Source organism: Ailuropoda melanoleuca, chromosome 4 (genome assembly GCF_002007445.2).
Source record: "Ailuropoda melanoleuca isolate Jingjing chromosome 4, ASM200744v2, whole genome shotgun sequence".
Lineage (NCBI taxonomy): Eukaryota > Metazoa > Chordata > Mammalia > Carnivora > Ursidae > Ailuropoda > Ailuropoda melanoleuca.
The window spans coordinates 16,601,871-16,617,759 of record NC_048221.1 but is presented as its reverse complement, the minus strand read 5'-3'; the positions used below and the strand labels follow the sequence as shown (position 1 = coordinate 16,617,759).

At 42.4% G+C, this 15,889-nt stretch overlaps 1 protein-coding gene across 1 annotated transcript in view; it reads left to right on the top strand.

Moving 5' to 3' along the window:
• The window catches only part of SMARCC1 (SWI/SNF related, matrix associated, actin dependent regulator of chromatin subfamily c member 1), a 172,597-nt gene that overhangs the window by 122,692 nt on the left and 34,016 nt on the right, over positions 1–15,889 (top strand). Inside the window, exons 23-25 of the mRNA XM_034657207.1 lie at positions 1,768–1,823; positions 4,262–4,376; positions 5,262–5,416. Of these exons, the coding sequence (XP_034513098.1) occupies positions 1,768–1,823; positions 4,262–4,376; positions 5,262–5,416 (326 nt within the window). The remainder of the gene's footprint in view (positions 1–1,767; positions 1,824–4,261; positions 4,377–5,261; positions 5,417–15,889) is intronic.

Genomic DNA, 15,889 nt, shown 5'->3' with positions numbered 1-15,889 from the left:
CTAGATTCAGGATCTGGCAGATCTCTTCTTGGCAAACCTTGAGTGCTGAAACTGTCGATAACGTTTCTACTCAGTATTAGTGGCTTCCTCTCTTGATGTTTTGCTCTTTGTGAGCTCATTACTTGGATGGCTACAATTGGGATTGGAAAAACTGTCTGCAGGGGATTTTGTTTCTCTTGGTAGCCAGGGGTTGCCACTGGCTTTAGACCACCCCTCCCGCCGCCCTCCCACGGCTGACTTTGTAGAATCAGGCTTCCTTTCTCTGCCCTGGACCTGGCTAGTCCAGGGCTTAGCTTCCTGATGCTGAGCTACTTTAAGCAAATATGTCTGGTTGTGACCTCGTGTCTCCAACTTTCCATATACTTAATCCAGGTGCAGGATCCAAATATAAACCCTGGCTCCACTACTCCCACACTATGGCCCCACTCCTGGCACTGTAGTCTTTTGGCATTTTTTGGAAGGTGGTAATCTTCTACCTTATGTGAGATTCGTGATATCCCAAACTATCCTGTCCCCCCGCGCTCCTGGTCAGTCAGAATTCTGGAAGCAAGGTTTGCTTCCATCTGCAAGAATTAGAGCAGGAGGGATTTTCCTGTTCAGTAACTTCAACACGATTAGTTTTAAATATGTTTGTTTAAATATGTTTTAAGTATTCTCACTGAGGACAAATGCTATTAGTCTTGTCATTTACAAGAGGATAAAATTCAAATTAAAACTGTAGGATATTTTAATGCTTTTATTTAAAACCACAGCAAACCGTCATTATGTGTGAAATATTTGTTTCTGTATAAAATTCTAAAACCAAAAATATTTGTCTGATTGTATTGTACTTGTTTTTAAAATCTTCACTAACTTCTTAGCTACAGCATATAGTTAAGACTCCCTTAGTACCACATTCAGGGCTCTTCCTCATGAGGTCCTTACCAGCATTATGTCCATCCTTCTGATCTCTCCCATCTGTCCCCCCTTTCCTAATCATCACCAAGGACTCCCATTTTCCCTGCACTCTTGTGTCTTTCTATCTCTTTCTTTGAAATGCCCTTCTCTGTACTTGTACTACCCACCCCCAGCCCCAGCCATGTCTGCCTACAAAGCGCTCATGTAGCGGTGTATTCTTCCCCGACTGAAACAGTCGTGTCCTCTGTCCTTCTCACAGCGTCTCCTACATTCACATCTGTGATGGACTTGTTCCTTTGTGTCTTCTCCAGGCAGAATTTGATGCCCTGGAGGTTCAGTGAATATCTAGCTCAGCATTATTTCTCCAGTACCCGACGCAAAATATTCAAAATACATACTCATTAAACATTGATTAAATAGTAGTAAATTATTTGGGGCTCTTTTTTGCTTCTTTGTACTTAAAATTTTTTTGAGGTTTTCATTTTTATACATGCAGAGCAGTAAAAACCCTCAGTGCACAGCTCCGTGCATTTTCACAAATTAAACACATTCATGTAAACAGCCCCAAGATCAAGAAACAGATCATTACCGGCACCTCAGGCACCCCCTTGAACCCACTTTTTGTCTGCTCACCCCTTCCCTGGTTAATGGCTGTCCTGATTTCTAACACCATTGATTACTTTCATCTGTTTTTGAACTTTGAAATTAATATAAAGTCTGTGTTTTATGCTAGACTTCTTATTGTCAACCTTACAGTTGTGAGACTTGTCCATATTATTGTGCGTACTTGTTTTTCAAGCATCACAGCTGTATGATAGCTTTTATCTTTGTTCCATATTGTGTTACTTGTTCTTGTTCTTTTGCTTGTAGAAGGGGCTGAAGAGGAAAAAATGGAAACAGATACTGATGGTCAGCAGCCTGAAAAGGTGAAGTCTGTGTGTTTGAATTCTCCTACAACAGAAAAGACACAGAGAGAGCATGCCTTTCATAGCATAACGGTTTGGGTTTATTTTGATCTTTGATCCCTCTCAGGGAACTACAAATGATTCTATCAGCCATTGGACTTTGCTGGTTTAAGGTATAATTCTCACAAAGCCTAACCTACGACATTTTTCACTTACTTATTCAGGGAAGATTTATCCACTCCCCAACCTCTTCTTTTATATCCCTTTCAGGCACAGTTGGGAAAATGAATACAAAACTATGGTTTTTGTGAATATTGAATTACAGGGTTTGGTCCTGTAGTTGTGCCAGAAGAGAATTATAGAACATTAAGGGATTTTGTAGGAGAGTTAACTGCCGGCAGGAAAATAATTAGAAAAGTCTTAATGAGAAGGTGATATTTGAGGTAGGTTTTAAAGAGCCGGTAGCACTATTAACATTGAACTTGAAGCGGAGCAGAGGGACTCAAAGATCCCACTGGCAGTGAAGGAGAGATGCTAAAGCCAGTGTGCAGAAGGTACTACCAGAGTGCCCCCTGGGTTTGTGACCAATCTCGGACCCGGAGAAGCTCCGAGTGCACTTGAGTAAGGCAGAACAGGACTTCATAGCTTCTTCGAGATCAGGGGCACATCATTTAAAAATGGGCAAAGGACCTGAATAGACATTTTTCCAAAGAAGACATCCAGATGGCCAGCAGACACATGAAAAGATGCTCAGTATCACTCATCAGGGACATGCAGATCAAAACCACAGTGAGCAGTCACCTCACGCCAATCAGAAAGGCTAACATCAAAAAGACAGCAAGTGTTGGCAACGATGTGGGGAAAACCAACCCTTGGGCACTGTTGATGGGAATGTAAATTGGTGCAGGCACTCTGGAAAACTGCGGAACTTCCTCAGAAAGTTAAAAATAGAACTACCGTTAAGATCCAGCAGTTCCAGTAGTGGGTATTTATCCCAAGAAAACAAAAACACTAATTCAAAAAGATTTAGGCACCCCTGTGTTCACTCTAGCCTTATTTATAACAGCCAAGACATGAAAGCAACACAAATGTCCATTGATAGATGAATAGACAAAGAAGAAGTGGTGTGTATCTCACACACACACAGGAATATTATTACTCAGCCATAAAAAAGAATGAAATCTTGCCATTCCCAACAACATGAATGGACCTAGAGGGTATTATACTAAGTGAAATAAGTCAGACAGAGAAAGACAGCTACTGTTAATATTTAACTTATATGTGGAATCTAAAACACAAAACAGAAATAGACACATAAATACAGAGAAAAACCTAGTGATTGCCAGAGGGGAAGGGGGTTAGAGAGATGGGCAAAATAGGTGAAGGGGAGGATTAAGGTACAAATTTCCCATTATAAAATAAATAAGTCACGGGGTTGAAAAGTACAGGAGAGTGAACATGGTCAATACTGTAATAGTGTATGTATGTATGATGACAGTAACGATTTATCGTCGCATTGTGTAATGTATAGAATTGTCAGATTGTTATGTTGTACACCTGAACCTAATATAACCTTGTATGTCAACTATACTCATTGAAAAAAAGGTAAGGTGAGGAGCACATGATGAGCATTCATTCACTATATGAGTGAACATATACAAGCTGGGATTTAAGGTCTTGATTGCATGTGTTGTTTTAAAATTGTATATAGATGAGGATGAGGATAATGGTAAAACTATAGTTCTTATATTGTTCTAAATATTATGCTTTATACTTTACATTTATGCCTTTATTAATTCATCTGGTTCCTAAACAGTTTCATAAAGTCAGTGATAACCGCTTTCATTTTATAGACAATGTTACGTGATTTGTCCGAGGTCACAGGGATTTCAAAATCCATAAATGAAACCAAATTCCAACCAGAGGAATTGAAGTTTTTAGTCCCCAGAGCATAATCACTGATGCCCTATTGTGGCTCTTCCCAAAAACCATTAGCAAATGACTGTATTAAAGGGCTTTGTCAGCTTTTTTATTTTGGCAGCATTCCATCTTGCTTCTCTGTTGATCAGTTTAAATGCCCTTGGTCCTTTTGGACAGGTAGTCGATAATTCATTTGTTTATTTTTGAAGCCTGTCTCTGTTTAACCAGTAAGTAATATGCGTGAATTTCCATGACATCCTTTGGACACTGTGACCCCGGCTTTATAGCAGAGGCCAGAGAGGGCAGGGACTGTGTGTTTTGGAGGTGTATTGACATGTGAGCACTCAGGTGTTGAGGAAGTGAAAGGTATTTCTTTGAATTTATTAATTCGTTTTCTAGCTCTTTTCTCTAAGGCCCTTCTGAACCTACTTCATTTCCTGCCAAAAATAGTAGAGGCTTTTGTTACTCTAAGATAATGTCACTTGTCGAAGGACTGTTTCTGCTCACTCTTCTGTTCTCTTCTTTTGTACCCCTTTCAGGCAGAAAACAAAGGGGAAAATGAAACAGACGAAGGTGAGAAAGCACAAGACGGAGAAAATGAAAAAAATAGTGAGAAGGAGCAGGACAGTGAAGTTAGTGAGGATACCAAATCAGGTAATTTGACGAAACTCTTTAAGACTTGATTTTTTATATATTTATTTATTTTAAAGATTTTATTTATTTGAGGGAAAGCTAGAGGAGGGGCAGAGAAAGAAGGAGAGCATCTCAAGCAGACTCCCCAGTGAGTGCGGAGCCCAGCTCGGGACTTGGTCTCATGACGCTGAGATCATGACCTGAGCCAAAATCAAGAGTTGGATGCTTAACCAGCTGAGCCACCCAGGCACCCCACCCCCTCTTTAGACTTCGTTATGTAAAACTGAAAAGCACTGGAGAAGTGCAGCCAGTTTAATTGTACAGAAATATTTCCTTACCTGTTTTGGGTTTGTTTCTTAATGTAACAGTAAATATGCATTAGAGTTTGAGTTTTATTTTGCTCCTAGGCCCCAGGGCCAATGCTAGTGGCTGCCTTGTGTCCGTAGCATGTAGACAGACAAGTTGTTCAGTGTGACTGAAGTCACCATGCAGACCTGCCCTTTTAGTCTCTGAGTCCGAGCTGGTGGATCCATCGTGCCCATCTCAGAAGGCTTGTGGAAGTGCTTTGTTCTCAGCTTCTGATTTCCTGCAGACCCCAGGGTTTCCCGGAGCATTGCATTGACCGATCTTGTTCATCTTTGGGCTCAGTTCCATTTATATCTTCAGGAGCTACACAGAAAGCTTAGAGAAATGAAGGGGAGACAAAGTGTACTATTTAGAAAATCCGTCTCAGATAGAGGTGCGCTTACATGCATGGAATGATTCTGCAAAAATCTTAAAAAGAAGGCGGCGGCACCGAGATCTCTTTGTAACCGCAGTCCTAGTTTGTCATGTGGCGGAGGTGAGAAGTACCGTGGCTTATTGAGGCTGGGCGCACTGGTAATAAAGCTTTCTGATTTCTTTCAGAAGAAAAGGAAACTGAAGAGAACAAGGAACTCACTGATTCTTGTAAAGAAAGAGAAAGTGATCTCGGGAAGAAGAAAGTAGAACACGAAATTTCCGAAGGAAATGTGGCCACGGCCGCAGCAGCTGCTCTCGCCTCAGCTGCAACCAAAGCCAAGGTTTGCGCTCACAGCCCCTGCCAGGCTCCCTTCAGCCCTGAATGGTCGCCTTGTTTGCAGTTATTGGGAACGTTAGTACAAAGAGCCTTGCACCCAACATGAGATGACTGCTTGACCGGCATTTCTAGGTTAAGAATTCTCGGGCAGGAGGAGGGGGTGGGGGAGGGGGTGCGAGTCACAGATCTGATCTTGAAGCTGGGGGTGGGGGGGCTGCCTTCCTGGCATTCCTTGTGCTGCTCCACGCTCAGCTTTCAGCTCGTGGACACTGCAGGGATGGGGGGCAGAACTTAAAGTCCCTCACATTGGCCAGCAGAACTTGTTTCGGACTATTGTTCCAATTTCTGCTTGATTGAAATGTTTGTGATTTTTAAGACAAAAATCTGTTTCCTTGTATAAGTACTTCACCCTGCTTTTACAGACTGAAAGGAGAGAGGGGGACCTAAAATAACTCTTTTTCTTCTTGAATTTGCCAGCTTTTCTGGGGGTGGTTTTCTCTATTTATAACCTAGTATTGGCTTCACGGCATATTTAAGAAGAAAGGAGAATGTTATTTTCCCCACTTTGTGTTAATTTAGCATTTTAAAGCCTTCCAGGCATGAGTATGTGAAGTTTAAAAAAAAACCTTTTCACCTCTTCTCCATCTTACCCTCCGAAGTAGTTTCCTTCCATTGTAGGTTTCCACGTTTTGAACAGTATTTACTGGAACATACCTAATCGTTTTATCTTGAGCTGTTCTTAATCCATTGGAAAAGATATTCTTTCATGGTCTTTAATACCCATGGACTGTTCAGCTGCTGCAGACTACTTCTCCAAGTGTTTAATCTGTGATGCATGATTTATAACAGACCCACAGATGACCCAGTTCAAACCACAGGACCTCCGTTTTGAGTATCCACCATTGGGCGTAGGTGCCACCCGTGAGGAGGAGGGGTGTAGCCAGTCCGTCCAGACGGCCACCGCAGTACTGGAGGTCCTGCGTGTTCAGACTTCCCAGGCTCTTCCAAGGATGCCTCCTGACCTTCATGGCGATTTAGTTGCAGTATTAGGTATTCTCTCTCCTCTCCCTTCCCCTACCTCTGGGGACTACTGAGGGGCACCCTTGACGAAGTGAGTACTTCTGTGGACACCAATTTGACCGTGGTTTCACATTCATTCCGTTTTGCTCCTTCATCGGAAGCAGTTTTTGGAGCCTCTCTTTATTCTGCCAGGTTGGACTCTCTGGCACCTCATTGTCTCTGAGCTGAGTTCTCTTGGTTCAGACTATCACCAGGGACCTTAAGGGCTGCCTTGGGCCTATTTCACAAATGAGCTGGTGGCCAGGAGGGCTTCTGTCCTTTGTGACTTTTATCAGGAGACAGCACACCATCCCCCCAGTCTTCAAACACGCAGCCTGTGGTCCTCTCTGTCTCCTCTCCTTCTTTCACTTTCAATGGCTGCTGAACCACCAAATCCTTCCTGGTATGGTCGTGCCCCTGGTGATGCCCAGCCCTTTCACTACTCCCTTAGGCTGGCCTCCCATCATCTGTTGCCTGGCTCTTTCAGCCCAGTCTCTGTTTTCAGCCAGAGGAATCTTTCTCATTTTTTAATTTTCCATTGAAGTATAACTTACATTTGAATAAGTCTATTGAATATACGTCTACAGCTAGTGAATTTGTTGCAGACTGAGCCGACCTCTGGGCTCACAGACAACACCCACATCAACCAGTATAACATTCCCAGCCTTCCAGAAGATTCCTCATTATTCCCTTCCAGTTACTGTGCTGCCCCTCACCCCAAGAATGGTTTCTAGCCTGTCTCTTAATGCCATGGATTACTTCCTGCTTTTTTGACTTCATATAAATGGAATCATACAGTATGCAGAAAAATCTTTAAAAATACAAACAGGAGCATGATACTTCCTTAAATAAGCTCCCTAACTCTCTCAGGCAAAAATTTCAAACTCTTTAGTGTGGAATTCACGAGTTTTTCATGCTCAGGACCCTTTCCTGTTCTCAAGCGTCATTTCTTGCCTGTCTGACCTGAACTGTTTCTTGCAGTTCTCCTGGACAGAAGCCACTATGACCTCTCAAGCTGGGCTGTTTTGGACCCACTTCCCTCTCACAAAGATGTTTCTCTCCCTCGCCCTCCCGTTGTCTCTTCTCCCTCTGCTGCTGTGTCCGCTTCACTGTAGTTTGCCAGAGAAGGAACTAAAAATGGTAGACTCCATAAAACATCTTACAGATGCTTCATGATGTTTTCATGGCGGATGAAACCATCATGGCGTCATAGCTGTAAAAATGTGCAGCTTCAGGCACAAAAGTTTGTGTATTGTGCACGGCTGACCACCTTGCCACAGCTGTTTGATTCCTTTACTGCAGAGAAACTGCTTTTATGGATCAGTTGCCCTGGTCCTTCGATACTCCGTACAAGGCTTAGAAGAGCCCAGAGAACATTTCCTTTCCAGGTCACTGAATTTTCACTCCCTCATCCTCACTCCCTCTTATTGCTGATAACGGGGAACTTAGATCGTTATTCTCATGACAGCTGCATTTTCCCCAGATCTGTGAGTGATACACATGTGTGTGATGCATGACTTGGCACGTGTGAGCTGTTGAATGCCACTTACAGCTGGGTCTCATGCATTTCACAGCACACATAATCATCTTGGTGCTACATGGGAATTAAGGGTAAGGAATTCACTGAAATGACTGTAATTAGTACAGCCTATCTAGCCAATCCAAGTTTTCTCTTATTCTCTTTTTGTTCTTCTGTATCTATAAACAGCTTTGTTATTAAGAGTTTTCCTTGATACATTTTAATTGTTTGTCACACTGACATGGAGTGGTAATTATAGGTTCTGAATCTAGCTCCACAACACACAGGGAGGGTGGGCATGCTTTCTGGCTTTTCCCCATCCTTGCCATATGAGGGACTCTTTGGTAGCATATCCATTTCTTCATTGTACCTACTGACAAGCTGTGAATTGACCCACCTGAAGAGTGGTGTGTGGGTGTGAGAAGGAACACCATTGGCCGGGTGCTCTATATCCTTTATCTGGGTGCTTAGGTTTAGCTGGAAGGAAGAGTCCAGAACTATTGCTAGAATAAACCAGAAATCCCCCAAACTAGAATATGTTCTCTTTTTTTTCAGCAGCAGGAGGATTCAGTTCTTCCAAGATAGCAGAGATCACATTTTCTTAAGACCACAGACGTTTCCTTCAGATTGATTCTGTCACCATCCCATGTCCATGTACCTTGAAATGGCTAAAGTAGGTTTGTCTTCATGGTTACTGGGTGTTAGTTCTATAGTAACAGGAAGATTCTTTCTCGCCCCTCAGTGACACCTCTTGCTCCCTTTTGCCTGAAATTCTCTTGAGATAGGAAATCTTTCATTGTACATTGTAGTCCTAAGGCTTTACCAGAGTAAGTATTGACTGAAATCAATTGATAGTATGTGTGTTGATCATTGGAACCATATCTTTTTACTTGATACTGTGAAGAGAAGACAGAAGGAAAAATTGACCTATTTGATCATTTTGCCTACAGTTCCCTCTCTTCACTTTCATCCTTATGTGACTAAACAGAGCCTACTCTTGTTCAACTACTTGAAATCCGTACTTTATTATATAAAATTCACCTCAACGCTATTACAACCAACTAACCTCTTTGTTATCATTAATCTTTTTGTGGTTGTTTCTCCACATAGCATACTTCTGGGGCACACCCCCAGACCTCATCATTCTTAAGTTCCATAAAGCCAGTATGTGAAGAGATGGGCGCTCCCTGCAGCCCTTCTTGGGAAGGTCCTGGTCATTACTGCGGCCAGACCTTTGGGAATCCGCAGCCTGAGCATCAGCAGTGCCCTTGTCCCAGTTCCCCGTGGCTGTGTACCCACCACAAAACCTGGCAGCTTAAGAACATCATCACTTTATTGTATCTTACCATTTTTGTGAGTGAGAAGCTCAGGCTGACTTAGCTGGAAAAGTCGTGCTCTGCATGGCTTTGGCTGGGCTGTGGGAGGGGGACCTGAGGTGACCTCACTCCTGTGCCTGATGCCTACAAGGGTGGCTGTACCACGGGACTGGCTGGCATCACCATCTCCACACAGCTCATCTACAAAGTCATCTTGGGCTTCTTCATATTAGGGTGGTATCACAAGAGTTGGAAGCTTATAACTTTACGAGAAGAGTGTCCAAGCAATGAGAATGGGAACCTGTCAGTGTCTTACAGCTTGGGCCCCCAGCCTGGTACTGTATGACCTCAGCCCAGCTCTACTAGTCAAAAGTTCTGTCCAGATTCAAGGTGCGGGGATCGTTAACCACACCTCTAGATGGAAGGCATGCCACCTTAACCCCCACAGTCTGCCCTCTGGTCACAAATTACCCACAGTTCTCCTGGTTGTAAAGTAAACAATATTCCAGTGTCTCATATTTATGATACCAGGCTAAAGCTGGGGGTCTGAGATCTTCTCTAAATCAAGTCCAGGTACAGATGTGAAGCTCCTTAGGAATGGTCTTTCAGGTACAGCTCCTTGCATGTTGGTCTTCTCAGTTGGAAGAACTTGAGGACTGACGTAACAGTGGTGGGACACGTAGAGAAAAACTGCACTTACGTTCAAGAAAGGTGAAAATGGGAGGCACCGAGAGAGCACTCGTGGTTCAAGGCAACTTTCAAATCTAGTCAGGTGCACATTTCCAGGGTCTTTATTCACCGGGGCCCAGTTCTGCCCCTTATGACTTACTCTCTGCAGCTTTCGACTTGGCCCTTTGGGCTTTGGATTCTACCTTCTGAGTCATTTTCCTTTTCCATTAAAAAAGCAGCCCAGTTTTGCTGCAGAGGGGCTTTCTTGACCTGCAGTAAGAGTCCCAGAAGAAAAGGAGAGAGTGAAGGAGGCAGAGGGGGGGAGAAAGAAATTATGGCTGATTGAAAACTTCAAACTTGAATGAAAACATTAGTTTATGGTAATATAGAATATAGAAGACATGTTCTTAAAGATACTTAGAGGTCCTTCCATCTAGTAGAGAGAGTCTGAGAGGAAGGCATACCCTTACAATTCTTAGAAACCCTACCATGCACTTGGTTCAGAAGCTCTTACACACACACCTTGATCTGTTTACTCTGAGGTCATGATTAACATGTAATGCTCTGGAACTTATCTTTGTCCTGAAGCCATTTTCTAGTTTCAGATCCTTTCTGGGAGCAATTAGAGATGAGAAACTGTTCTTTTTTCAAGTCCTGCTCTGTTTGCTCTCAGTTGTCTAGGAGATTTCTGATTCTAATAATGATGGCCTGGACTGAATAGTTCCTTCTTTGGTTCCTTTCTCTTCTGGCTGCTTGTAATAAAATACCTAGAGGATGTTTATATTTTGCCTGGAAATCACTCCAGCCAGATCCATAAGTTCATTAATAACCCTTTGTACTGTCCATATCACTAGAAGTGACAATGTTTCCCGACTTTGTGCTGTTAACATAATAAAGATTGACTTCTCCCCACCTCCAGTAACCTCTCCGTCTTAAAGCTCTCGCCAATGGTTTTCTTTTTTTTTTTTTTTTTAAAGATTTTATTTATTTATGTGACAGAGAGACACCCAGCGAGAGAGGGAACATAGCAGGGGAGTGGGAGAGGAAGAAGCAGGCTCCCAGTGGAGAAGCCCGATGTGCAACTCGATCCCGGAGCGCCTGGATCATGCCCTGAGCCGAAGGCAGACGCTTAATGACTGCGCTACCCAGGCGCCCCCTTGCCAGTGGTTTTCTTAAGGTCCTTTCACCCTGTGCCCACTGCATGATCCAAAGCCACACTGAAGGTTTTTGATAAAACAGCACCCCGTTTCCAGATACCAAGTTTCTCTTCCCCAAACAAAACTTAGTAGTTAGAAAAAAGAAGACCAAACAACCATTTTATTATATCTCATGATTGTGCAGAATTTGAGCCTAAACACCTGCGCAGTTGTGCTCCACGGGGTCATTAGTTGAATTGTAGTGGTACTCGCCTCATGGTAGGTTCATCTGGAGGGTCTGAGACAGATCCCTTCAAGTCCCAATCCTTGGCAAGGGTGGCTGGACCCTGTTCCCTCCTCATACAGTCTCACGGTTTCTCCCTGTGGTCTTTCCCTGTGGTCTCTGGAACATACTTATTATGTGGCACCTGGGGACTCCCAGAAGGAATGTTTCAAGGGACAGGACATGAAGTTCCCAAGCAGGGAGCTGGAAAATGGCTTGGGCAAGGCACTTAGAGATAAGCCTGTCTTGATTCCAGAGGAGGGATTATAGACCCTCCTTTCCATTGAAAGAAGGCCAGTGACTTTGTGGCCATCTTTAATCTACCACAAGTCCCTTCTAAGAATTCCCCGGGGAAGGTATCCGCTAAAATATCAGTTCTAAATAGACATTTGTAGATAACTATAAAAGGCCATTGGATTTCTAATTTAAATTTTTAATTCCAGCTCTGCCATTTACTTATCTCTTAACCTGAGGCAACTAAAATAAATTTTCTTTTTAATTAATTAATTTATCTTTAATAATAGTTTTTTGTTGTATTATGTTAGTCACCATACAGTACATCCTTAGTTTTTGATGTAGTGTTCCATGATTCATTAAAATAAATTTTCTGAGCCTGTATCATTTTGTTTGAATCACAGGTCCTTTCTTTTTTTCTTTTTAGATTTCATTTATTTATTCGACAGAGATAGAGACAGCCAGCGAGAGAGGGAACACAAGCAGGGGGAGTGGGAGAGGAAGAAGCAGGCTCCCAGGGGAGGAGCCTGATGTGGGGCTCGATCCCATAACACCAGGATCACGCCCTGAGCCGAAGGCAGACGCTTAACCGCTGCGCCACCCAGGCGCCCCCACAAGTCCCTTCTGATCTGCCTTTCTGACAAGATTATTATTATAAGAATTTTTAAAGACTTTATTTATTTGTCAGAGAGCACAGGCAGGGGGAGAGAAATAGGCAGAAGGAGAAGCAGGCTCCCCCCTGAGCAAGGAGCCCGATGTGGGACTCGATCCCAGGACCCTGGGATCATCTCCTGAGCCGAAGGCAGGCGCTTAACTGACTGACCCTCCCAGGCATCCCAAGAAACAAATTAAGTATTAAAAAAGCATTCTGTAAGCTGGAAAGTGCCACATTTTGATTATTCATTAAACCAGTATCTGAGTGTCCATTATGTGCTGGACTCTGCTACAATGGTAGATTTATTTGGTACCAAAGAGATATGGATGGTGCCTACCTCTTAGGAGCTCACAGTCAACCCACTAATCTTGAACCTTATATTTTGGTTGAGCCATTAGGATATACAGTTAGTCGTGAAGGAAAAAAATAACAAACTAAACTAAACATGTATAAGATGCTAGAAATGTCCCCTTAAGGAGTCAGTATCAAGTGAGATCTAATTAGGGATTATGTACAATTTCATTTAATGTATATTGAAATGAAACTCTTACACATGCAATGCATAAATTTTTTCTACTTTTGCGTATTTAATTTTTACACAAGTCATGTTATAGATGGATTACTGCTTTAGTAAATACTTAATCCCTAACAACAAAGATGTTTCCTCTGTTACGTCACGGATGATTTTTGAGTTTTTTGATCTCTTCCATCTCATAGAGGTGGAAACAAACCCACAGAAGTCAATGAGAAGCCCAAAGTTAGGTGACTAGTTGTAGAACCAAGATCAAAACCTAGATCTGCAGACTTAGAGTCTGACTAGTCCCAACCAATGCAGAAACATAATCTGATAAAATCCTCCATTCTAATGAAAATGTTTTCAAACATTTTACAATTAAAAACCCAACAGCTAGCTCAAAAAATAAAGTACCTTTTTTGTTTGTTTTGTTCTCTTAATATGTCTGTGATTTAAGTTTCTGATTTTGAAGAACCAAAATATAACAGAAGAAAGAAGGAAACATCTAATACAGTGAAGTCCTCCCTGTCTGCATGTGTCGCCTTTCTTATTGGCCAGTTTTGTTTCTAGGCGCACTTTAGAACAGAGTTCAGTTCCCAGTTAACTGTGACCCTTGGTGAGATCATTAACTTTTCTAATCTTCAGTTTCTTTCTATATATTAAGAATTCTTTTCCAGCAGGTTATTATTAGAAGTAAAAGAAGTAGCATGAAAAGACAGCATGGTGTCTAGAATGTCATAAGTGCTTAATAAACCCCAATATTCCCCCTCAGCCAGTAATGTTTTTCACCAGTTAACTCTCACTTTTACCTGCTCAGATTTTTTTTTTTTTAAGCAGACATGAGTGGTATTTGGATCCATTAACAACTTTTGTCCATTGCTTAATAACATTTGCCTAGTCACTTCAAGGCCCTATGAAGGCTTTGTAATTTCCTGCAGAATCTACTTCTGATAAGCCTTTGTGACTTCTCTGGATTGACTCAGGACATGTATGTCACCAAATCTGTAAAGTCGCATAATTTCTTAGAGTCTTGGTAGCAGTATGTATGCCGTTCTGTAAAGCATACTACCTTCTTGCCTTCTCCCAAGTGCAAAAGAAACTTAATGCCAGTAAAAATAAGGACAGTCATAGACGTTAAATCAAAAAGGAGGCTCTTCCCCTAGATTTAAAAGTGCAGGAGATGGAGAAATGGCATGTTAACACATTCATTAGGATGCAGTCAGCAAAATTCAGAAAATGAAGCAATGCAAGGGACCAGGCCATTTCTTTCAGAGAAACCTGTTGCATTCCTCCTCTTACAAATAAGGATAGCAAGATGGAGCAGAGGTGAAGGAGCAGTCATTAGTTTTAGTAATTGTAGAAAGAAAATCAGAGCTAATATATAAACAAACATTATTACTAAGACCCGAAATATGAAAAAGCCACATTCAATGTAGAACATTAATTCTTTTCTCCTGTTTCTACTCAATCCAAACGTTATCAAGCTCACCAGCGAACGGTCTTACACTTGATATGGGGTAATTTTGATACCTATTAAAACTTTTTCTTTAGAGGTCAGACTGAATAATTCTGTAACTCTTTAGTAGTAAACAAACTGCCATAAGTAGGAAACAGACTTTCCCTAAGTCTTTTACTCAAATTTGTTTATTTTATTTTTTAAAGATTTTACTTATTTATTTGACAGAGAGAGACAGCCAGCGAGAGAGAGAACACAAGCAGGGGGAGTGGGAGAGGAAGAAGCAGGCTCCCAGTGGAGCAGGGAGCCCGATGTGGGGCTTGATCCCGGGAACCGGGGATCACGCCCTGAGCCACCCAGGTGCCCCTCAAATTTGTTTCTTTAGTTTGAAGGCCACGGGTTTTTTCATCTGTCACTCCACAAAGCGCCCACGTTCACGTGTAGAGATTCTGGTGGTTTTTTAACCTTGAGCACAGGTGAATTCTAGGCTTTTGATAAAGGCTGCCTCTTCTCCCTGTGCTCTCTACTCTCCACCTCATGTCCTTGTTTCCTCCCTCTCTCAGATTACCAAGCATGCAAAGCATGGGGCTTCCCCAGGCCTTGGCCCTGGGTAGTGAAAATCAGGTGAATAGATAGAGTTGAGGTAAGTGTTGTCATGGAGCCTGTGGGAGCCATGATGCAGGGAAGCTGCCCAGAGGAAGTGATGCCTGATGCTGAGTTTGAAAAGACAGGTTGGAAGTGGTCCCGTGCAGGTAGAGGAGGGTCTTCTGACGAAGTGGGCTCCCAGGGCATACAGCTCACAGGTACGAGTCACCCACTGTGCTCCACGCACTGTTCGTACGTTGTGTGTGTCCTCACCACACCCCGATGTGGGTGCAGTTGTGTCCCGGTGTCACAAATGAGGAAACAGTCCCAGGGAGGCAGGGGAACTTCTAGGCCGTGGTTACACAGGCATACCTCGTTTTATGGTGCTTCACAGATAACGCAGTTTTTTTACAAATTGAAGGTTGCTGGCAATCCTGAGTTGATCAAGTCTGTCAGTGCCATTTTTCCAACAGCATTTGCTTATTAATTCCCGTCTCTGTAACACATTTTGGTGATTCTTGGAATATTTCAAACTTTTTCATTACTGAATTTCTTACAGTGATACATGATCAGTGATTACCACTTACTGAAAGCTCAGATGGTGGTTAGTATTTTTTAGCCACAAAGCATTTTTTAATTAAGGTATATACATTTTTTGGAGGCATAATGCTATTGCATACTTAATAGACTTTACACAGTAATGTCAACATAACTTTTATATGCACTGGGGAAACCAAAAAATTGATTTGACTTGCTTTGTTTCGTTACTGGTTTTATTGGCTGGTCTGGAACTGAACCTGCATTATCTCCAAGGTATTCCTGTATAGGCAGGAAGCACTCTGCCTGCCCTCTCCTGCCTTTTATTGACCTCTATGTGATGCGGCCTATCGGAAAAGAAGTAATTGACAGGCGTTGGCTTGGCAGAAAATTCTTACTATAAAAGGAGACACGGGGAATACATAGGGAACTGTTAAAGCACATTCTAAATATCTGAGTAAGGGCTAACACTGGTCCAGTTTATATTCTCAGCATAATTAAACCACACTTGATA